The sequence below is a fragment of the Schistocerca piceifrons genome, chromosome 5 (genome assembly GCF_021461385.2).
Source record: "Schistocerca piceifrons isolate TAMUIC-IGC-003096 chromosome 5, iqSchPice1.1, whole genome shotgun sequence".
Taxonomy (NCBI): Eukaryota; Metazoa; Arthropoda; class Insecta; order Orthoptera; family Acrididae; genus Schistocerca; species Schistocerca piceifrons.
In genome coordinates, this window is record NC_060142.1 from 533,906,732 (window position 1) to 533,931,110 (window position 24,379).

General features: G+C 40.8%; 1 protein-coding gene across 3 annotated transcripts in view; it reads left to right on the forward strand.

The window, feature by feature from the left end:
- The window catches only part of LOC124797997 (membrane-bound transcription factor site-1 protease), a 137,794-nt gene that overhangs the window by 76,208 nt on the left and 37,207 nt on the right, over window positions 1-24,379 (forward strand). For all 3 annotated transcript variants that reach the window (XM_047261184.1, XM_047261186.1, XM_047261185.1), the window contains exons 5-9: window positions 6,463-6,683; window positions 7,129-7,313; window positions 10,490-10,606; window positions 10,831-10,968; window positions 17,470-17,646. In XM_047261184.1, coding sequence (XP_047117140.1) covers window positions 6,463-6,683; window positions 7,129-7,313; window positions 10,490-10,606; window positions 10,831-10,968; window positions 17,470-17,646 — 838 coding nt within the window. The remainder of the gene's footprint in view (window positions 1-6,462; window positions 6,684-7,128; window positions 7,314-10,489; window positions 10,607-10,830; window positions 10,969-17,469; window positions 17,647-24,379) is intronic.

Genomic DNA, 24,379 nt, shown 5'->3' on the forward strand with positions numbered 1-24,379 from the left:
TCTGATGACTGCCTGTGTAGTGCAGTAGACGCCAGGCAGTGAGCACTCCATTGCCCATCGATCAGATGCCATGTCGCCCATCTACTGCTGTGGTAGAACATGACTACATTTAAAATATAGGCAAATAAATTTTGTCTCCACACATGTCATGTGAGGAGATTCTGGAACAGCCTGCCATTATTTTCCACACATTTCTGACATATGCACAAGAAATTATTGATCACAAGATGTAATTATCTCTGAGATATTGAATTAATTGATTCATGGATATTATCCTTGAGTTCCTCTATCATGTGAGGATTTGTTGTGTACACTTTGTCCTTCAGTGCACCCCACAAATAAAAATCACATGGGAATTAAATCAGGACTTCTAGCAGGCCAGATATTGTTACTAATCACTCTTTCATCGAACACATCGTCAATTGCATGCAAAGAAACATTGGTCATACGGGCCCTTACCGAATCCTGTTGAAAAAATGTGATGCTTCATTCTCTTTCACTCAGTTCATTAAAAAAACAGTTGTTAAATGTTATGCACATTTCTTTCACTTGTAACTGTGTCATTAAAAAGAACTGGGCCTATTATTCTGTCCCCACTAACTGCACACCTCTTTGTATAGAGGTGCACGACATTTGTGTTGATGCAAAAGACATGTTAGGGAAATTTTCTAGATGGTATGCAATGTCATCGAGACAAGCTTCTGTGAGCACTGTATGCTGTTGTTTATGCTTCTTGTCTTGAACACTTCCCCTTTCATGAAATTTATTCACTAATTTGTGGACAGCATCACGACTCGGAACTCGAACACCTGGAAACTTCTGTTCAAACAATCTCCTAACAGTACAAGCAAACTCTGTATGCACATATAACTTCACTGTTACTCTCTTGATGCCTGTTTCACTGCTCTAGTGACACTGGCCAACAAGGCGCATATCTCCATACGGCTTTCAGTGTAAAACCCACAAAAAAGGGGGGCGGGGGGCCTAGTGCAGTCCTGAGGGACCCATTTGACCGCTATGCGTGGCTTCCGTGGTCGGCCTGCAATGCCTCAGGCAGCAGTCATCAGATAAATGGAACACCCTGTAGTTAGTTAAAGAGAAACTCAAATCTTACCTCTGCCTACCCCCCGATAGCACAGACAAAATGTCTTGGCCACCACCCCGTCACAACGAGTTACAGGCAGACTGAAACAAATTTTTTTCTTTACAGCCAGAACTCTTTTGCTGCATGATCAACAATCTGCAAATTGAAAAAGAGATCGTATCCATATTTATGTTATCCACATGTTAGGTTTTCTTCTATGGCACTATATTCCATCTCATTACTGCCAATAAGTTGATGTTGACCCATGCCCAAGAAGAAAGGTCAGAGGTTGCATCGCTGGGTATTGCCTAAGTAGGTATAGTTTTATGAGATTAATTTTTGTTCTTTCCAAAATGCGAATTCAGACGTTCTTCCCCACCTCTCAACAGGATGGGATACTAACTTCAACTTCCCAGGAGGTCATCTATATCTATCCTTTGCATCTATTATTATGATGTGCAATAAGTGATGTTGCAATCATGTCTCAACAATCATAAATTATTTCATTTCTCTATGTAGTAATTGTCTATAAAAAAAGGCTCACAGCCTTAGCTGTCTTTACCGTGTCTTCCCTTTACTGGTTTTCCTTGGCACATCACACGGAATTAATAAGAAGAATGTTTCCTGACTAGAAATTACAATTTCAGAATTTATCATCCATTTTTACAAGAATTTGAAATGTGGCCCATAAATGAAGGACAAATTCCAAGAAAAAATAATCTGTGGGACATCTGCAGGAACCTTTCTTGGAAACGGTCCCCATAGTTTTACAGAAGTGTTCTTCCATTGCTCGGTTTGCTTGTTCCTCCATGCAAATTCATCATTCTTGTCCATAATGAAAATATGGGAATCACGGCAGCAGTCTTATATCAAATCATAATTTAAAGTTTGTTTTGCAATCGTGTAATACTGTTGTTGTTGTTGTTGTTGTGGTCTTCAGTCCTGAGACTGGTTTGATGCAGCTCTCCATGCTACTCTATCCTGTGCAAGCTTTTTCATCTCCCAGTACCTACTGCAACCTACATCCTTCTGAATCTGCTTAGTGTATTCATCTCTTGGTCTCCCTCTACGATTTTTACCCTCCACGCTGCCCTCCAATACTAAATTGGTGATCCCTTGATGCCTCAGAACATGTCCTACCAACCGATCCCTTCTTCTGGTCAAGTTGTGCCACAAACTTCTCTTCTCCCAAATCCTATTCAATACTTCCTCATTAGTTATGTCATCTACCCATCTAATCTTCAGCATTCTTCTGTAGCACCACATTTCGAAAGCTTCTATTCTCTTCTTGTCCAAACTATTTATCGTCCATGTTTCACTTCCATACATGGCTACACTCCATACGAATACTTTCAGAAATGACTTCCTGACACTTAAATCAATACTGGATGTTAACAAATTCCTCTTCTTCAGAAACGCTTTCCTTGCCATTGCCAGCCTACATTTTATATCCTCTCTACTTCGACCATCATCAGTTATTTTGCTCCCCAAATAGCAAAACTCCTATACTACTTTAAGTGCCTCATATCCTAATCTAATTCCCTCAGCATCACCCGACTTAATTAGACTACATTCCATTATCCTTGTTTTGCTTTTGTTGATGTTTATCTTATATCCTCCTTTCAAGACACTGTCCATTCCATTCAACTGCTCTTCCAAGTCCTTTGCTGTCTCTGACAGAATTACAATGTCATCGGCGAACCTCAAAGTTTTTATTTCTTCTCCATGAATTTTAATACCTACTCCGAATTTTTCTTTTGTTTCCTTTACTGCTTGCTCAATATACAAATTGAACAACATCGGGGAGAGGCTACAACCCTGTCTTACTCCCTTCCCAACCACTGCTTCCCTTTCATGTCCCTCGACTCTTATAACTGCCATCTGGTTTCTGTACAAATTGTAAATAGCCTTTCGCTCCCTGTATTTTACCCCTGCCACCTTTAGAATTTGAAAGAGAGTATTCCAGTCAACATTGTCAAAAGCTTTCTCTAAGTCTACAAATGCTAGAAACGTAGGTTTGCCTTTCCTTAATCTTTCTTCTAAGATAAGTCGTAAGGTCAGTATTGCCTCACGTGTTCCAGTCTTTCTACGGAATCCAAACTGATCTTCCCCGAGGTTGGCTTCTACTAGTTTTTCCATTCGTCTGTAAAGAATTCGTGTTAGTATTTTGCAGCTGTGACTTATTAAGCTGATAGTTCGGTAATTTTCACATCTGTCAACACCTGCTTTCTTTGGGATTGGAATTATTACATTCTTCTTGAAGTCTGAGGGTATTTCGCCTGTTTCATACATCTTGCTCACCAGATGGTAGAGTTTTGTCAGGACTGGCTCTCCCACGGCCGTCAGTAGTTCCAATGGAATACTGTCTACTCCGGGGGCCTTGTTTCGACTCAGGTCTTTCAGTGCTCCATCAAACTCTTCACGCAGTATCATATCTCCCATTTCATCTTCATCTACATCCTCTTCCATTTCCATAATATTGTCCTCAAGTACATCGCCCTTGTATAGACCCTCTATATACTCCTTCCACCTTTCTGCTTTCCCTTCTTTGCTTAGAACTGGGTTTCCATCTGAGCTCTTGATATTCATACAAGTTGTTCTCTTATCTCCAAAGGTCTCTTTAATTTTCCTGTAGGCGGTATCTATCTTACCCCTAGTGAGATAAGCCTCTACATCCTTACATTTGTCCTCTAGCCATCCCTGCTTAGCCATTTTGCACGTCCTGTCGATCTCATTTTTGAGACGTTTGTATTCCTTTTTGCCTGTTTCACTTACTGCATTTTTATATTTTCTCCTTTCATCAATTAAATTCAATATTTCTTCTGTTACCCAAGGATTTCTACTAGCCCTCGTCTTTTTACCTACTTGATCCTCTGCTGCCTTCACTACTTCATCCCTCAAAGCTACCCATTCTTCTTCTACTGTATTTATTTCCCCCATTCCTGTCAATTGCTCCCTTATGCTCTCCCTGAATCTCTGTACAACCTCTGGTTCTTTTAGTTTATCCAGGTCCCATCTCCTTAAATTCCCACCTTTTTGCAGTTTCTTCAGTTTTAATCTACAGGTCATAACCAATAGATTGTGGTCAGAGTCCACATCTGCCCCTGGAAATGTCTTACAATTTAAAACCTGGTTCCTAAATCTCTGTCTTACCATTATATAATCTATCTGATACCTTTTAGTATCTCCAGGGTTCTTCCATGTATACAACCTTCTTTCATGATTCTTAAACCAAGTGTTAGTTATGATTATGTTGTGCTCTGTGCAAAATTCGACCAGGCGGCTTCCTCTTTCGTTTCTGTCCCCCAATCCATATTCACTTACTATGTTACCTTCTCTCCCTTTTCCTACACTCGAATTCCAGTCACCCATGACTATTAAATTTTCGTCTCCCTTCACAATCTGAATAATTTCTTTTATTTCATCATACATTTCTTCAATTTCTTCGTCATCTGCAGAGCTAGTTGGCATATAAACTTGTACTACTGTAGTAGGCGTGGGCTTCGTATCTATCTTGGCCACAATAATGCGTTCACTATGCTGTTTGTAGTAGCTTACCCGCATTCCTATTTTCCTATTCATTATTAAACCTACTCCTGCATTACCCCTATTTGATTTTGTGTTTATAACCCTGTAGTCACGTGACCAGAAGTCTTGTTCCTCCTGCCACCGAACTTCACTAATTCCCACTATATCTAACTTCAACCTATCCATTTCCCTTTTTAAATTTTCTAACCTACCTGCCCGATTAAGGGATCTGACATTCCACGCTCCGATCCGTAGAACGCCAGTTTTCTTTCTCCTGATAACGACATCCTCTTGAGTAGTCCCCGCCCGGAGATCCGAATGGGGGACTATTTTACCTCCGGAATATTTTACCCAAGAGGACGCCATCATCATGTAATCATACAGTAAAGCTGCATGCCCTCGGGAAAAATTACGGCTGTAGTTTCCCCTTGCTTTCAGCCGTTCGCAGTACCAGCACAGCAAGGCCGTTTTGGTTATTGTTACAAGGCCAGATCAGTCAATCATCCAGACTGTTGCCCTTGCAACTACTGAAAAGGCTGCTGCCCCTCTTCCGGAACCACACGTTTGTCTGGCCTCTCAACAGATACCCCTCCGTTGTGGTTGCACCTACGGTACGGCTATCTGTATCGCTGAGGCACGCAAGCCTCCCCACCAACGGCCAGGTCCATGGTTCATGGGGGGCGTGTAATACTAATAATTGCTTAATGTACCTACCAAACACTGGGGGATTTTAGGAAGGCAAAGTACAAAAAATCGTAATAAATGTGAAATTATTAAGAAATTTTGCATTACTGTGTATTAACATGTTTGTATACCAGTCAGTTCTCAACATATAGCAGAGTTGCTGAGTTGCAGACAGGCACAACAAAAAGACTGTCAGAAAGTGAGCTTTCAGCCAACGAGGTCTTCGTCGTAAATAGACAAAACACACACATGACAAGACAAGATTGAACCTGATGTCAGCAGCCACAGACAGTACTCGTGTGTTGTGTGTATAAATCTTGTCTATTTCCGACAAAGGCTTGTTGGAAGAAAGCCCACTTTCTGATAGTTTTTTGTTTTGCCTATCTATGACTCAGCATCTCTGCTATATGGTGAGTAGCAACTGTCCTTTTCCTAATATTGTTACATTCCATCCTGGATTTTCCATTGTTTGGATTTGGTCAATTCTCGAGGTAATAAACGTTTTGTGATGCATTTAGTGCTTATTAATAATAACTTTTCTTTCTTGATGTGGACATGTGTTGGGTTATGAGGATAGGGGAGGAAAGAGTCGACAGTCTCAAGGCAGTTTACGTCGCCACAGAACAATGTATTAAGCTCGCCAGGTGTCTTCCTGTTCTCGAAGGGAGCTGTTGGGTGAATGTGGGCAAACTGCAAATAAATTGTGCTCTGGGAATTGCTCTGGTGGACAACTCTGGTAAATTAGATAAAAAGAGGTGAAAGTGAAGGAAACCCATCAAAATAGATAGGTGGAGGTTGGATGTAGAACTAGACAGGGGAGAATGGAATAATATTCAAATGTGTAAGTGCTCTGAAGCTTTTGGTCAGCAGTTTACTTCCATTTACAGTACTTCTGTAAATCAGTCACATTGTGCAGATACAAGGTGGTCCTGTTAATGAAACAATACCAAAGTCATTTGCATTATGAAATGCCGGAGCAAATCAGTAAGCTGCTGGAATAGTTTTACGCTCCAGCATTCATGAATTAGGCAGCTTTTTCCCGTGTCTGTTGAAAGAAAACTCATCTTTTTGAAAATGGTACGCCTATCTTCCAGTTTTTTGTTTTTGGTTTGTGTGTGTGTTTTTATTTTGTTAGTTAAATTGAAATTCTTGCATTTTCACTGCAGGTACTGGAGTAAAAGTAGCTGTTTTTGATACTGGACTGGCCAAAACACATCCACACTTTCGGAAAATCAAAGAACGTACCAACTGGACTAATGAGAAGACCTTAGATGACGGCCTAGGTCATGGAACTTTTGTTGCTGGTGTAATTGCCTCAAGTCAAGATTGCCTGGGGTTTGCACCTGATTCTGAGTTGCATGTTTTCAGAGTGTTTACAAACAATCAGGTATCAATATGGCTGCTTGTTATATTAAGATAATGTTGACAGTGTTTTACTGTTCACATATTGTTGCGTTGTCAATTTGCTACTCCTCCTTCACCCTTAATTTTTATTTCTTGCCTTATTTGTGATTTAATTATCAGTAAGTCCATTGATTTACACTTTTCCCGTTTGTTTACTGTACTGCCCTTATTTCCTCAGCCTTTGCTGCTTTCAGATCTCAGTATTTGTAAATACTGCAGAGCAAGAGTACTTATTAATGCTTAAAATCAGAAGTCACATGATCACACTGAAAACATTATGTTAAGGCATGCATCTATTTAATGATCAGGTGTGCCTGCTTTAACTGTCTTTGGAAATTTAGTATAACATTTTAATTTTTCTGTTAATAAGTTACAGCCTTGTTTCATTTTGCTATTTTTCTGTTGATAAGTTCCAACCATGTTTTCAGGTGTCCTATACATCTTGGTTTCTGGATGCTTTTAACTATGCAATTCTAAAAAAGATTAATGTGCTGAACCTTAGCATAGGTGGACCAGATTTCATGGACCACCCATTTGTTGATAAAGTGTGGGAACTCACTGCCAACAAAGTAATTATGGTTTCTGCCATTGGAAATGATGGACCATTGTATGGGTTAGTACTGACGTATTTTGTTGTCATTGTTATCTACCTGGAGCCACTGGAAAAAGCCATGTATACGAAGAGCTTTGTGAAAACATGAGAGTCTGCAATTATTTAGACAAATACTCATTTTTACAACAAGAAAAGAAAATATTTAGCATAATGTATATGGTTGTTTCTGAGACAGTGATGGTACAAAATCCAGATTAAATGTGCATGCAAGTAAAATGATAAGATATCAGCTTAATGATTCACGTTCAAAGCAGTTTCTTTGATTTCATATGAATTTTTGTAATCCCAGAAATCTTGTTGTGTGTTGTTAAACATTCATACTCTCTCTCTCTCTCTCTCTCTCTCTCTCTCTCTCTGATTATATGTGATTTGTATGTATACAGTATAAGTTTAAAGTGGAACATTCCTCATAAAACTGCTTGTAGGAGAGACAGATGCTTGACTGATCTCCATTGGGGAGGGAAAAAACCTAAATAAAGTAAATGTGTCATGAACATGGAGGTTGATTTGAACACCACAATGCTTCACTAGGCAATATCCCTTTGGAGTTGGTATGCCCTTACCTTCCTCTGACCTTTGAACTGGCTTACCCAAGGCAGTTATGGTGAGACCCACAGTTTAACATGGATTCCAAACCACTGTTCGACTTAGCATGTTTCATGTCGACAAACATTGCAAGAGATGGAAGAATCACTGTGACATAAAAAATTCTGTAAGTGACTGGACTGAACTCCATACCTTCGGCTCCATGGTCTGACACTCACTTACTGAACCACTGAAGGAAAAAAAAATGTATGGAATGTAACTGACACACACAAAAGAGGTAGCTTACAATGTGTAATAAGTACAAATTTTCCACAATTTTTTCTGCTGATTGAACACCTTGTTCTGAGGAATTGTTTGAACATATATGACCATGATGTAACCATCACCATCCCTGCTCTGCCATCCCTCCCCCTCCCTGCCCCAACCTCCTCCTTACCCCCACCTGGTTGCCTCTCCCATAATGCCCTGCTGCTTGCAGTCTGGCTCTAGCTGCCAGAGACTGCAGTTGTGTGTGTGTGTGGGGGGGGGGGGGTGGTTTGCCTGAGTGTGTGCATGTGTGTATGTTGTCTACTTTTGACAAAGGTCGTGTTGGCCAGAAGCTAACACTCGAACCGTCTTTTTTGTTGTGCCTTTCTGCAACTCAGCATCTCACTATGTGGTGAGTAGCAACTATTCTTTTCATTATGTTGTTACCCATTAGGTTTCACAGTTTATTGTAATTCTGCTACAAAAATGTTATGTTTGTTGAGTGAGCAAGAAGTTTTGGAAGCTCAAGTGCAAGAAATTGCTCAGTAACTCTCATCACTCTTTTGTCTTGGTGGGAGGATGATTATACTTCCCATCATCATTATGTTAAAAGTTGTAATCTATCAAAGATCTAAAGTGAAGATCAAAAATAAATCTTGAAGCTTGGCCCTTTTTTAATATGTATTACTCTTGAAGCTACATCGTTTACATATGTGCCAGTAACACTTAAAATAACACCAGAAATGGCCAGTTTCCTAGACCCAGTATGCTTCTAAGAGGCCAGTCTCCAAAGTGGTAAAGGAACAATGACATTTCTCCCTGTCACATTTTACTTACAGCCTACTCGATTTGCCACACTAAAAAAAGTTGCAAGTACAGTCCCTAAAAGCACTAAACGTTTTAAAATGTGTTAGCCACAGTTCAAAGGAGTGGGTTGAACCTGTTTGCTCCAGTCTTACAGAGCCTTCATGCAATCCCAGCTTTATTATGAGAGCACTGTACATGGATCCGCAAGACTGTCTTGTTTAAAAATTTTAGGTATGGTGCACTACGAGGAAATTAGTTGACCAGTGAGCCTTTAGGACCAAATCTTTTCTGAACCTCTGTGCTGAAGCTAGTAAACTGCCACTTAACATTCAGTGTCAATTCCTTATGGTGTGTTAAGCTTCTAAAATAATATTGACACCACTGACAGCTGCACTTCCACTATGGATCGACTGTAAGCAATGACACCTTTTGAAGTCTGAACAAAGGGCTGCCTCTTAGACTTAGGTGTAGTTCATATCATGTCTTCTTAAGAGGCTCAGAGGTATTTTAGATTTGACAAACTTTGAGGAGGAAAGCACTCCAGATACAACTTTTAAGTTCTTATTTAATACATTTCAGGTAAGCACTACAAATTTCGTATAGTATACACTGATGGCCCAAAGCAAGGGAACTCTCTTGGCCATTCAGTCATTTTTTCCAGTCATGTCTTCAGGATTTGCCTTCATAGTGAATACACTGCATTTAACACAACACAAAATTTTATGTGCTGTTCTGGAGGTATAGCGAAAATATGTTTTCGTTTCTCTTCTGTTCTGATTTCCTAAGTGCCACACAAGTATCATAGCAGATTTCAGTAAGGACAGTAAAGACACGACTATTATGTACACAACCCTGTATACTGTCATAAACATCACTAACACTTACAGCCACCCTGATTATTTCACTTACAGAATCTGTAATAACTCCTGTAGATGTTATTAGGTTCTTCACTGTAATAAATAAACCACCACCATCAGTGTCCAACAGAACCTTGTGACAGCTGTCTGCTCCTCTCTTTGAATACAGCATGTAATTGATCATGGATGTTTTCTCTAACCATAGAAACCTACATGTACACAATGTAAGTAATCTGCTACCCAGGTGACACCTTGTGTATAGTGCACATCTGATCCATTGTCGAGGAAGGGAGCTGCATTTCCCCACTTTACAGCAGGGGGGAGGAGGGGGTGGTGGAGAAATCCACATTTGAGATTGTCATAGAATCATCCAAGCCTCTGATTTAAACTCTCCATCCAACTCCAAACTGGAGTGATAAGAAAGTGTCAAGAAATACACATTTGATATTGTTACTGAATCATCAAGTCTCTGATTTAAGCCCTTCACCCACTTCCTATCCAAAGTCTAAGAATGACCTCTTGCCTGTATTCAAACAAATCTGATATTTAGAAAACAAATCTAATTTGAACATTACATAGCAATCAGAATATTATGTTTTCTGTTTGGTATTTTGTTCATTAGCTCCAGTAAATATATTGTTTTCTCACTTTTAGTATTATTTTCCAATCATTTTAATCATAATCAGACAAAGTTGTTAACCCATTGTGTGTTTCTGCTAGGACATTGAACAATCCTGCTGATCAGATGGATGTGATTGGTGTTGGTGGTATAAACTTTGAAGATCAGATAGCAAAATTTTCCTCTCGAGGAATGACAACTTGGGAATTACCACAAGGGTAATTATAAATATGCTACTTTCATATTTCTTCTTTTGAGAATTTATTGCCTTTCTTAGTACGTTTGCAAGCACTGTATGTGAAGATGGAGCAGTTGTAGAAAAAGGAATTAATCATGTGCCAACACTCCCAAGGTTAATTTCAATGAAGTTATTCATAAAAATTAACTGCACCACACAATATTTAGACATTGAACTGTAAATGTTAATTAAACTTTTTTTTAGGTATGGACGTGTAAAACCAGATATTGTAACGTATGGATCAACTGTTCGTGGATCAAGCATCAAGGGAGGATGTCGCACTCTTTCAGGAACTAGTGTTGCCTCTCCAGTTGTGGCTGGAGCTGTAACGCTTCTCATGAGGTATTAACTCACTAGCAGTGTATTCATGTATTCTAATTATGCAATATAGGAACAGACTGTTTTTAAAAAATGCATCATATTGGGAAAAAGTATACTAATAAGTGATATATGCTGCACATTTTCTGTTATGAAAACAGTCATATAAGTGTAATAATTTGATACTCTCATTTACATGGTTTCATTTGGCAAGTTATTCTATTGTGAAAGAAGAAGAAGAAAGAAAAGAGAGTGCTTGCAACCTTAAGGAAGTATACGTTGTTGCTTATTAGTGTATGACTGTTGAAATGTGTCCTTTATGCTGTGACATTTTTTTAAATTGATTAACTAATTACTACAGATTTGCTCGTGCATTCTGACAGAATGCGAATACAGTGGAGCTCCTGAGCAGCCTGACAGAAAACAACATGTTTTGAGCTGTGGAAGGAATAAATGCAGCATTTGTACTGAGAGTCTTTCCAGCCGTATTCTCATTTTTGTGTGTTATTCCTCACATGTGACATTCACAGATGGAACACAAGAGCACACGTTTAGTGACTGCTCATCTATTACCACTGAGCTGCTCAGTTTAATCAAACTTTCCACAATGAAAGGTCATTGTTCAACGTAAAAATAAATCACTTTTCAGTATGCCTCAACAAATAGTTTCATTGAAATGGATTTATTGTTGGTGGTAACTCACTGTCTCCATTTTGACAGCTACCACCGATTTCAGACCAAGAAGTCCCTTCCATATGCTATCTAGCCACTCGCAGTGATTGCATCTGCAGCGATAAGCAGTCCTATCCAAATTTGCCGGAGCATCTTGCTGAGGACTTCACAGATTGAAATAACCCTCCATGTCCAGAAACAGACCTCCCACAACTTGTCTCCACAGTCACCCACCATACACACTGACTGGCCATAAAGGAATGCCCCTTCCGCTCCCCTTTTGACTCACTAGATATCCAGGACTGATAGCAGTCATGGTGTGCTGGTCTGCAACTCATTGTGTCATCCTTCTAGTGAGGCAAGCTATCCTATTCATAACATTGTTGATATTCCATTACATATAAATAATATTATTGATATCCAACTGATTCATGTTCTCAGCCTGGGTTTTGACAACTTCTTATTGTGTTCTGAAATGAGAAATATCCTCCTGTGAGTGCACCAGTGGTTTTATTTGCCATTATCATTGTTGGCTTGACTAGTTATGACGTCATAGGGGCTAGTCAAGCACCATCACTTAAAAGCCAATAAATTTAATACAGAATTGATCCTTAAACCTTCTTTAGTAAGTAGATAACTTAGTGAATGTATGGATGGGTGAAATAACTGGATAAATCGATAGGGTTAATGAATTTGATGCAATCAGAGGATTGTCGTTTAAACCAAGTATATCTTTCTTGAATAATATTCACACCTACATGAATCTATAGCTGCACACACATTCCGCAAGCCACTGTATGCTGCATGGCGGAGGGTACCAGTCATTTCATTTCCTGTTCTACTTGCAAATGGAGCAAGGGAGAAATGACTGTCTAAAAGCCTCAGTATGATCCCTATTCCTTCTAACATATCCTCACGGTCTTTACGTGAAATGTACAATGATAGCAGTAGTATTGTTTTACAGTCAACTTCAAATGCTGGTCCTCTGAATTTTTTTCAGTTGTGTCACGAAAAGAACGCCATCTTCCCTCAAGGGATTCCCATTTGAGTTCGCGAAACATATCAGTAATACTCGCTTGTTGATTGAACCTACCAGTACAAATCCATCGACCCGCTTGTGAATTGCTAAACAATTACACATAATTAATGTATGTAGTGTGAGAAGAGTATGAAATGCAGAAACATTTTTGAACAAGTTCATTAAACTGCACATTGAATCATTAAAATAAACAGCAAACACTCAAAATTCCAAAAGTACAGATTCACACTATCACTTGTGACATAAAATAAGGTTTGTTGTGCTGATTAACCACTGTGAAAATATGCGAAAAGTCCATCACTCAGGAATATAAGTATCAGCTGCAGCAAACAGTTACAATTTGCAGCTTCCTAAAATCCCGTAAACAAAGCTAAAGTTTGTAAAGTTGCGAAAAATCAATCACCAAAAACACAGTCAAATAATATAATTCCAGTGAAACATTAATGTACATAACTCATATTCACAAAACTATTCCAAGTCCAATGAAGTTAAAGTAGAGGGTGTATCAAATAGAATCGTCAGACTTTATAAAAACCATAAATATTATGTTACTTGAGATAGGCGCATGAACAATGTGCTATTGGAAAGAGAAAACTCTCAAGTTTCACCAGGTTCCAACTAGGTAGCTGCAGTATGTGCCCACTTCAGTTCCAGTAAAAATGGTGTCGGGATAACAAAGCATTTTGTGTTCTACATTTTGCACAATGCAGGTGAGTAATAACTGTTCAGCGTGACTTTCGTACTAGGTGTGGTGTGAATGTTCCTACAGCACAGAGTATTAGATGATGGCATGAACAGTTCCAAGAAACTGGTTGTTTGTATATAGACAAATTGCCAGACTGCCCCGCCAAGCGTCTGACAAACACGTCGAACACATCTGCCATAGTTTCACAAGGAGTCCGAAGAAAACCATTCGCTGTGCAGCTCGACAGCACAACATACCCTCGATGTCCATCTGGTGTGTGTTGCGTCAATGTTTACATGTGGAACCATACAAAATTCAGCTACTGCAAGCTCTTCATGACGGTGACAAATAACGACCTGTGGAGTTCTGTAATTTTGTTCTTGGCAAGATGGAGGATGACAGTTTTCTTCCATGCTTCGTGTTTAGTGACAAGGTAACAGTCCATTTAAATTGAAAGGTGAACCATCACAATGTGAGAATAAGTGGTACAGAACAACCACATGAAGTTGAACAACATGAGAGGTGCTCTCCAAAATTTAATGCGTTTTGTGCAGTTTGACAGGAAAAGGTGTATGGTCAATTTTTCTTTGCTGAGAATCCATGTCTCAATATACTTGAGAACTTTCTTTTCTCACAGTTGGAGACTGATTCAAACGACTTCATTTATCAAAGGATGGGGCACAGCCATGCGGGTATTTGGATGTGCATGAATTTTTAAATCAAAGGATTACTGAACAATGGATTGGTCGCACTGGACCAAATGATTCAGCCGTACATTACTGGCCTTCAAGGTCACTGGGCCTGACTGTATGTGATTATTTCTTGTGGGGGTTTATAAAAGATTCTGTTTATGTGCATCCATTACCATCAGCAGTGAATGAACTGAGATATCGCATAACAGCAGCTGTGGAAGCTGTAACTCAAGACATGCTGGCTGCAGTGTGGGAACAATTCGAATACCGCTTTGACATATGCTGTGCATCTCAAGGTGGGGCATATTAAATACTTACAAAGAGGTATGAAACAAACTATTAAACACCTACGAAAAGGTATGAAAAAATCTTTTTGTTTCCCATTCATCAAAAGACAAAATTCATTGAATATGTTTATTAGTTTCAGGGATATAGACATGCTAAATCGGAAAATTCTTTTTGATGCATTCTGTGTAGAACTCGTGCAGCTTCTAAGACACACAGCCATTTTGACCAAAGCACCATGGCCACCAAGCAGCAAAAAATTACACAAGACAAAAGACTGCTTGTGTCCTACAGCTCACTCCTAAATAACATTACTATATGTGACGTCATACACTACTGAATCCTTGCAGGATGCTTAAATACTGGTCACCTATCATGTCTAAAGCTTTTTGCACATATTTGTAAGATATTAGGATACAGTTAAAATGATTGCGGTCAGTATGTAGCCTCTTATTAAAATAACAACACATTATTAAACAAATTATTAAAAATTTTCTAGTGTACTTCATTTTTCCTGTATCATGTTTGTAGGGTCTGTAATGTAGTTTCATTGAAAATGTAATATGCACACTTGGCCTTGGGAAAATCCCTGCATCCAGCATTTGGCAACTAGCCTGCCAGCATTTCCCAACTCATCAGTCGACCATCGCAAGCTATCAAAGCATTTACCACTGCCTGTACCCCCACGAGCTGACTTCTCGTCATGTCACACTCCCTACCCCTCCCACTGTGGTATTCAGCTGCCCTCCTAACCTACACAATACTATTATTCTTCCCTGTCCCATCCCTGCTCCCAGTCTGTTGCTCAAGGGGTAGTATCCTTACACATGACCAAGATGCAAGACCTGTCACAGGTGTTTCCTGTCCCATCAAAGAAAAGGCTGCCTGTGAAAGCGGCCATAGAGTCAACCAACTTAGCTGCAACTGCTGTGCAGCATTCTGTATGAACATGACCACTAGTATGTCTGTCCCCACAAAAGACCATCGCCAATTTTGCCCAAGAGACTGCCAGACCACATAGTTGCCAAGCATCCCATTCTATATTATGTGTTTGACTTCAGTGACTGCTTCACAGCCCATGCTATTTGGATTCTTCCCACCAACACCAGCTTTTCTGAATTGCACAGTTGGGAACTCTCCCTGCAACACATCCTTCATTCCCATAACCGTCTTGGCTGCAACCTGTGGTAGTCACTGCCTCTGTCGCCTTTCCTTCTCTCACTTTAGCTTCACACAAACATACATCCTCGTCCCCCTCTCCCATCTCCCCTATCTCTGCTTTCCTTATCCCCATTCTGTCCCCCCACCAGCATAGCTCTCCCGATACTCCACCCAGCAGCCCACCATGTGTACACTCATACATGTAGTACAACAGTATCTTTCCTCACTCCCTCCTTGCCATCTCTCCTGCTACCCACCCCATGCCTCTTCTGTTCCCCCACTACCTACCCCAACTGAGATAACCACTCACTGCTGTGGTGCTACAGTGCCCAGAGACAACAGTGATCGTGTATTTCGAGTTGTGCTTGTGTGAATATGTGTGTTTGTCTCTCATCTGATGAAGGGCTTTATCCGAAAGCCGGTATTTTCCAACAGTCTACCTTCAAATGTGCCTGTCTGCTACTCAGTCCCTTCTGTTTGGTGAATAGCGATCTGTTATAATTCAAGGGCATAGTTTCAGTTTTAATTCTCTTGTTCTTTCTGTTTTGGCAAAATACACTAAATACTCACATGGATGACTGAACAGTAATGAACTGCAGTAGCTCAAATTACATACTCAGTGCTTGGAAAGACCCTGTAAGACAGTAGTAAAAGGGGTAAGGCATTGAGTCCCCCGACAAATTTCAGTTCTCTGTACATATGCATATGAAACTTCAATTTTTGTTTTGCTGTCCTGTATCCCCTACTCAGTACTGGTCTTTGTACCAATTTGTATTCCTTTGTGCTCTTCACCCTGCCTATAATCCTGTGTTTGTTACTTCCCTATTTCTTTCATACTTACCTGCAAGTTAGTTTCCATAATCTCTACTTGCATATTTCCAAAGCTTTATTTACTAACTGGCAGGACACTGTGATGAAACATTGATGGCATTTTGGTCAACTAACCTGGTTTAGGCTTTCTAATCCAAGAACATAATCAGAACAACTCCTTTAATAAAATCTGTCAATTTTCCCTAGTCCTAGACTGAATGCACTAGTGTACCACCTCATCATACCTTTCCTTTTTGTTCCTGCTACACTACTTTCCTCAAGCTTTCATTTTTCCTGCTTTTCTGTGCATTCAAGATGGAAAAAACTATCTCAGCTAACTAATTACATGTTCCGTAGATAAAAGTAGAATTTCTGTCAAAATGATGTGGAATCAATTAGTTTACAGGCTGTGTATACATGATTTGTTTGTTTGTATGAATGGTTATGTACAAATACTAATAAGCCCAGTGGCTTAAATTGACTGAAAATGTACATATTAGTTTTGTCACTTCTGATGTTAAAACTAAAACACAGATTTAAAAATAAACCTATTTTTCTCTACTATACTACACATGCTACCATTGCTTAATTAAATGGCTGTCAGGTGAATACGAGTTGTCGAGAAGAAATGATTTTATTTTAGATTTATTACACAAATGATAAAAGACTTGTAGGTGCATATTGAACTCATTTCTGAACCACTGTCAGCTTTAGTAAAGAGTAACAAATGTCATTTTTCTTATGGTGCTGTAGCTGTATATATTAATATTCTTCTTCTCAAATTGCAGTGGACTGCTTATGACAAATTTCGTGCAGTCAATACTCTATTCTGATCTGATGAGTTACCCACATGAAATTTTACCACGAGATGTTGCTGGAAATATGCAAAATATGTTAATATGTTGATTCATTTATTTTTCATACTAGTAATTATGTGAAAATCAGAAGCTGCAAAGATGAGCTGTTTGACAAGCTCAGTAACAAGTTTCTTCCAGTTCAAATTTCCATCAGTGTGCAATCCGCAAAATAAAGATTAATTCATCTGTCAGCCCTATTCCCATTTTTCCCCAACTGTGCAGATTGGTAACTAGGTACTTTCACTGTTTAGTTTCTGCTGTTTCATTTCTGAATTTAGAAGTACCACAATTCATTTGAAAACATGTTTGTTCTGATTATTTCAGTGGTGTCTTACATCGAGGAAATGTAATAAACCCAGCCAGTATGAAGCAGGCGCTAATGGCATCTGCTCGTAGATTACCTGGTGTGAATATGTTCGAGCAAGGACATGGGAAGCTTGACTTGTTGAAGGCATTTCACATACTCAACAGTTACAAGCCACAGGCTAGCTTGAGTCCAAGGTATGATCTTTGTGTGACTGTGATAGTAAGAATGTTGTGATATGCTTACAATATGAAAAACTTATCAACTCAATTGTGTGTAGAATCATCCAAATGTACTTACTGACTATACAGAAACACTATTGAAGTTTTATTTGTTTCATTTCATGTTTATAACAATGAAAATAATCAGTTTCTGATTATATAATGTAACTGGATACATCAAATATCTACTCACCAAGTGACAGCAGAACACACACACAAAAAGGCTTAACATATGCAGACATTTGGAGCCACTGACTCCGGAAGCTTGTGTAAGTTACACCTTTTTGTGTGTGTATTTTCTTGCCGCTGCTCGGTGAGTAGAATTCCCCCCCTCCTCCCCCAAGGCTGCTACAGGTACAGATCGATAATACGCAGCGTGAGACCAAATGGTCTTAACTGTATTATTTACATTTATTAACAGTGAGTGCTTATATTGATTAAATTGATGTTCAGATGTGTTCTCTCTCTCTCTCTCTCTCTCTCTCTCTCTCTCTCTCTCTCTCTCTCACACACACACACACACACACACACACACACACACGCACACACACAATGATAATGGATTCCCCACTCTAAAACAGGTCACAAATACTCCGTAACTTTGAAGGAAGGTAGAAATCAGTGTGGGCCACACAGTCTGTTCACAAGAAGAGCGAATTGTGACGGCGGTGTGAGGAGCGGAGTAAGCTCACTTAGGTTCTCGATGAGTGAAGAACAATGAGAAAGGGAAAAGCTGCACTAGCATCAAGCTGTGTTGGCAATGCTGTCGTAGCAGATGTCAACTGCTATGTATTGCATGTTTACGAAAGTAAATGCTGAGGCAAGGGTGTAATAAAAGTTGAATCAGAATTAATAGTTCCATGTTGAATGATGGTGCTTGTTGCTACTAATTCCATATCATTTCTCATTGGCAATTTGAAATTACGAAGAACCAGTAGTAGAACATATGTTGTGGCATTAGAAATAGTTTGAGTGAAATTTTAAACACTTATTCAGATATGTAATGTTGAGTAGTAAGTACTCATGAATCACTCAGAATCAGTCTCATTATGCCCCTCATCTGTGCATGAGACATTATTGTTGTTACTGTCAGACTCAACGGTATTAATAACCTTTTGTTTGTTGCAAATTCGACAACACCCTCATGCCTCCAGTAGTATTCTTCCAGTTGTTATACCTTCCTACAGTATATTTTCCAGCTGTCATCAGTTACCAATGGAAGGGATTCACATGCAGTCTTAAACAGAGTGTTTTTGGACATGTCACCTATAGTGTTGCACTTTGTACGCAAGGGTTTTATTTTTGCCCATGCAAGCTCTACTGCACTCACATCATAATTATAGGGTGGAAAGCAGACAACTGTGTGTCCTTTCTATTTTGCCATTTTGTCAATCACATTTTTTTAGCAGGTCTGTGTTCTTGACAAACAACCTTTCAGAGTTTTCAGAATACATTTAACTTCCTGGCAGATTATAACTGTGTGCCGGACTGAGACTCGAACTCGGGACCTCTGCCTTTTGCGGGCAAGTGCTCTACCAACTGAGCTACCCAAGCACAACTCACGACCCGTCCTCACAGCTTTAATTCCGCCAGTACCTCATCTCCTACCTTCCAAACCTTGCAGAAGCTCTTCTGCGAACCTTGCAGAACTAGCACTCCTGGAAGAAAGGATATTGCGGAGACATGGCTTAGCCACAGCCTAAGGATGTTTCCAGACTGAGATTTTCACTCTGCAGCAGAGTGTGCGCTGATATGAAACTTCCTGGCAGATTAAAATTGTGTGATGGACCGAAACTCAAACTCGGAACCTGTGCCTTTTGCAGGCAAGTACTCCACCAACTGAGCCACCCAAGCACAACTCACGACCCGTCCTCACAGCTTTAATTCTGCCAGTACCTCATCTCCTACCTTCCAAACTTCTCAGAAGCTCTTCTGTGAACCTGCAGAACTAGCACTCCTGGAAGAAAGGATATTGTGGAAACATAGCTTAGTCACAGCCTAGGGGATGTTTCCAGGATGAGATTTTCACTCTGCAGTGGAGTGTGCGCTGATATGAAACTTCCTGGCAGATTAAAACAGTGTGCCGGACCGAGACTCGAACTCAGGACCTTTGCCGTTAACCATTTGCATTTAACCATGGTAATCACTTTCTAGTAGATTCGGACTAGAATTTTAAATGAACCTCTCTGATGAACCCCTTCCATGATCCAACATTTCCAATAATAACAACATTATGAAAAGTATAGATTGCTATTCACTGTAAAGATGACATGTTAAGTTGCAAACAGGCACTACAAAAAGACTGTTACATGTTGAACTTTCGGCCAAAGCAAAGCCTTCTTTAGAAAAGAAAACCGCCATTCACATAAAGAAGCACATCTCATTCACACACAACCACTCTCTCTGACCGCTCCAGCCAGATTGCAACTGTTGTGTTGATCAAAAGCAGCAATCTGGAGATTCGGGTGGAGAAGGGGGAGAGATAACAGGCAACGGGTGGGGGAAGAGGTGTCAGCAACACCTGGTGGAGCATTCAGGGACTAGATGGCAGCAGGGGGGGGGGGGGCAGTAAAAGAGAGGAACAGAGAAGAGAAAAAGACCAGTGGATTCATTGTCAGAGAGAAGTGCACAATAAGGGTGAGGGGTTGTGAATTGGAACAAGGTGATAGGGTAGAGGAAGTGGAAACTTTTCGGTGGAGGCTGTGGAGACATTAGGTTACGGTAGGTTGAGGAGAGAGAATTTTGGGAGTGGAAAATGTGTTGTGAAGATAATTCCGACCTGTGCAGGTCAGAAAAGCTACTGGTTGAGGGGAGGATCCAGACGGCCTGGGTAGTGAAACAGAAATTTAAATCAAGCAGATTATGTTCATCCTGGTAGACTGCTGGTTGGTAGTTATGCCATTATAAAAAGTTGTGCAATGGTTGGAGCAGAGTTGTTATATGACACAGCTGCTTTCACAGGTGGTCTGCCCTCTGATTGGGTAGGATAAGCCTCTGACAGGACTGGAATAAGGGATACTGGGTGGGTGGATCGGGTAGTTCTTGCACCTGGGTCTTCCAAAAGAATGTGATCCTAGTGCCAAGCGGTCGAGATTGGGATTAGGAGTAGCAAAAGGGTAGAGTAGGATGTTGTGGAGGTTGGGTGGGTGACAGAACACAACTTTTGGAGGGGAGGGAAGGACCTTAGGTAGAATGTCCTTCATTTCAAGGCATGATGATAGATAACCAAAGCCTTGATGAAGGATGTAGTTCAATTTTTCCAGTGTCTTGGTCTCAGAGAAAGTGCCTGTCTGTGAAGGCCTTTGTGAGACCTTCAGCATACTGGACAAGGGAGTTCTATTCATGGCAGATACACTGTCCCTTCATGACCAGGCTGTACAAGAGAGAGTTTTTGGCGTGGAAGGGATAGCAGCTGTCAAAATGTAGGTACTGTTGATGGTAGGTATAGGAAGGTACACAAACAAATTCACAGTAAGCCGTGGGTTGTCACATGACACCCTCCTATGCCAACCTCATCATGGGCTGTCTAGAGGAAACATTTCTAGCCTCTCAAAACCCCAAACCCCCGGTCTGGTTCAGGTTCATTGATGATATCTTCATGATCCGGACTCTGGGCCAAGACATACTATCGTCATACCTTTACAACCTCAACACCTTCTCTCCCATCCACTTCACCTGGTCCTCCTCAACCCAGCATGCCACCTTCCTGGACGTCAGTATCCTCCTCTCTCATGGCTCCATCCACACCTCTGTCCACATTAAACCCACCAACCACAAATAGTACTTGCATTTCGACTGCTGTCCTCCCTTCCACATGAAAAAATTCCTCCATATGACATGGCCACATGGGGATGGCATGTCAACTATCTTGCCCAGTATGCTGAAGGTCTCACAAAGGCCTTTACAGACAGGCGTTATCCTACAGACCTGGTCTGCAAATAGATTTCCTGTGCCATATTCCGACACCCCCCCCCCCCCCCCCCCCCCCCATCTTCCCACCACCCGAAGAACTAGCTGCAAAGGAGCTCCTCTTTGTCACCTGTACAATCCCAGACTGGAACAACTGAACCACATCCTTCATCTGGGCTTTGATTATCTGTAATGATGCCCTGAAATGGGGAACATCCTACCCAAGGTTCTATCCTCCCCTCCTAAAGTAGTGTTCCATTTCCCATCCAACCTCCACAACATCCTAGTCCATCCCTCTGCCACTCCCATCCCAACCCCTTGCCAAGGGGATTGTATCTCTGTGAAAGGCCCAGGAGCAAGACCTGTTAAATCCACCCACCCAGTACCTATTATTCCAGTCCTGTTACAGGCTTATCCAACCCCATCAGAGGTCAAACCACCTGTGAAAGCAGCCACGTGATATACCACCTCTGCTCCAGTCATTGCACAGCTGTTTGTACATTGGTATGACTACCAAGCAGATGTCCACCAGGATGAATGGCCAGTACCAAACTATGGCCAAGAGCAGAGTGGACCACCCTGTGGCACAACGTGCAGCTGAACACAACATAGGTGATTTCAATACCTGATTCACAACCTGGGCCATCTGGATCCTCCCCTCCACCACCAACTTTTCTGAAATGCGCAGATTGGTGTTACCCTCACAACACACTCTCTGCTCCCAAAATTGTCACTACTCAACCTACAGTAACCTACTGTCCCCACAACCTCCACCCAACAGTTTTTGCCCTATGTGTCCTATCACCTCCTTCTGACTCAAGTCCTCTTGCCCTCTTTGTGCGCCACTCTATGCCAATGCCCACACCAGGCTTTCTCTCTTCTCTGCTCTCTCCTTTTCCACACCTCATTCCTCTCCCCTAAATGATAAACTCGGTCAGTGCAGAAGCCTTACACATTGCCGAAAAATGTTATGCTCTAAGTTCTTTCAGAATAGGAACTGGACCGATGCTGCAAATTTGTGTACTTATCAAATATGTTGGTTTAGTGTTCACCATCTTCAAAGTAGAACCCATTGAACTTCATAGTAGATAGATAGCAGCTTTATTATAAAACTGAAAAGCCAGCAACTTTTCAAAGTATCAGCTTTCTTTTTGATGTAATTAGTTAAATTTAGATGGCAGAATCATAGTAGCAATAAGCAATAGAGTGATAGTGTATTATTATTATTGTCTACAGATTAAGTTTCTGTGGTACCTATGCCTTATCTTGTATACCTTTACTCATTCCACATCCCCGTTGTTATGAGAGGCCCTAGCCACACGACATTTCATTTCATCCATGGAACATGATGAATGAATGTGTGTGTGTGTGTGTGTGTGTGTGTGTGTGTGTGTGTGTGTGTGTGTGGATGAACTTGTGTCCATTCCTCATACTGTTTGAAACATTCTGAGTGTCCTTTTCTGTGAGGCTGCACAGTTTTGACTTATTAGCAAGCTGTCATCAGATGATTTGAAGATGCAGACAAGTTGCTATCTGATATATTCAAATTATCTGATGACAATTTGGTAACAAGTCAAAACTGGTGTATTATACAAATGTGAAGCTGAAAAACATAATAAAAAGTTCAGTAAGGTTCATTTGAACAGTTCAAGAGATCAATCAGAAACCCAAATACTTAATAACAAAAATCTGACTTGCACGTTTTTAGCATATCTGTGCATGTTTCTGTGTGTCTTTACGTATTTTTTATTTGTCTTTCTTCTTATCCAGGGCCTCACACAACTGTCAACACCTGTTTTGCTCATTTCCACTTCATTCCCATTTCCCTTACACCATTCCTGCCACGATGGACTCCCTGCTCTGTCTTTTTGTACTAGTTCAGAAAAGTATCACTTTCCCTGGCTAAAACCCAGTCCCACATCATAACATTCTGCCAGTCCCTGGCCCTCACAAACCTGGTACTGCAAAAACACATCTCCATGCCACAGGCATCCCAGAACCACTTCTGCTTCCTTCGCAAGGTACTTTTACTGTGCAGCCCGTGCTCCATACATCACATCTCTGAAATAGAATCTGTTGTTCTCCACCACCTGGAGGAGTGTTCCAGACACCACCTCCATAAGTTACCCAACCTGCTAAACGTCCTACCTCGATGCACCACTATCCAATCCTTATCCTACCCACAGTGTTCCTCCTCATCCACCCCTCATAGCATCTAAAGCCTGCCTAGCCTACCTTTTCAACTTGTCATGTTCCTCAAAGCTCCCTACCAACACTCTACCAAGTCTGGAGCTGAAACATTCCCATAACACTTTGCACCAAAACTGTCAGCTCCACAGACTATGCAAAGGCTTCACCTTCAGCCCTGCACCCAAATTTGATTTCACTGTACTTTTCAAAGACTCACTCTCCTTCTCCTGATACCTGCAATAGAATAAATTCTTTGCCACGAATCCCTCCAACCAAACCAATGTAATTCTGGCATTGAACCCACCTCTCCCAGTTCATACCACCATCCAACCATGATCCTCCTCCCTCCCCCCTACCACCGAACCACCTGCTGTCGCCTTCCAGGAATTCTTTATCTCCAAGTTGGCTTAGGCATCCTTCCCCAGGCCCATCCTCTGAATACCAACATTTCAGCAGAAGAAAGAATGGCCATAGACAACCTCAAAACAAATCCTGACCTGATCATACTATCTGCAGACAAACTTTCCACCACTGTTGTTATAAATCAGTCACTACCTGGCAGAAGGCCTCTGCAAATATCTGATTCCTCCACCCTTAAACTCTGCCAAAG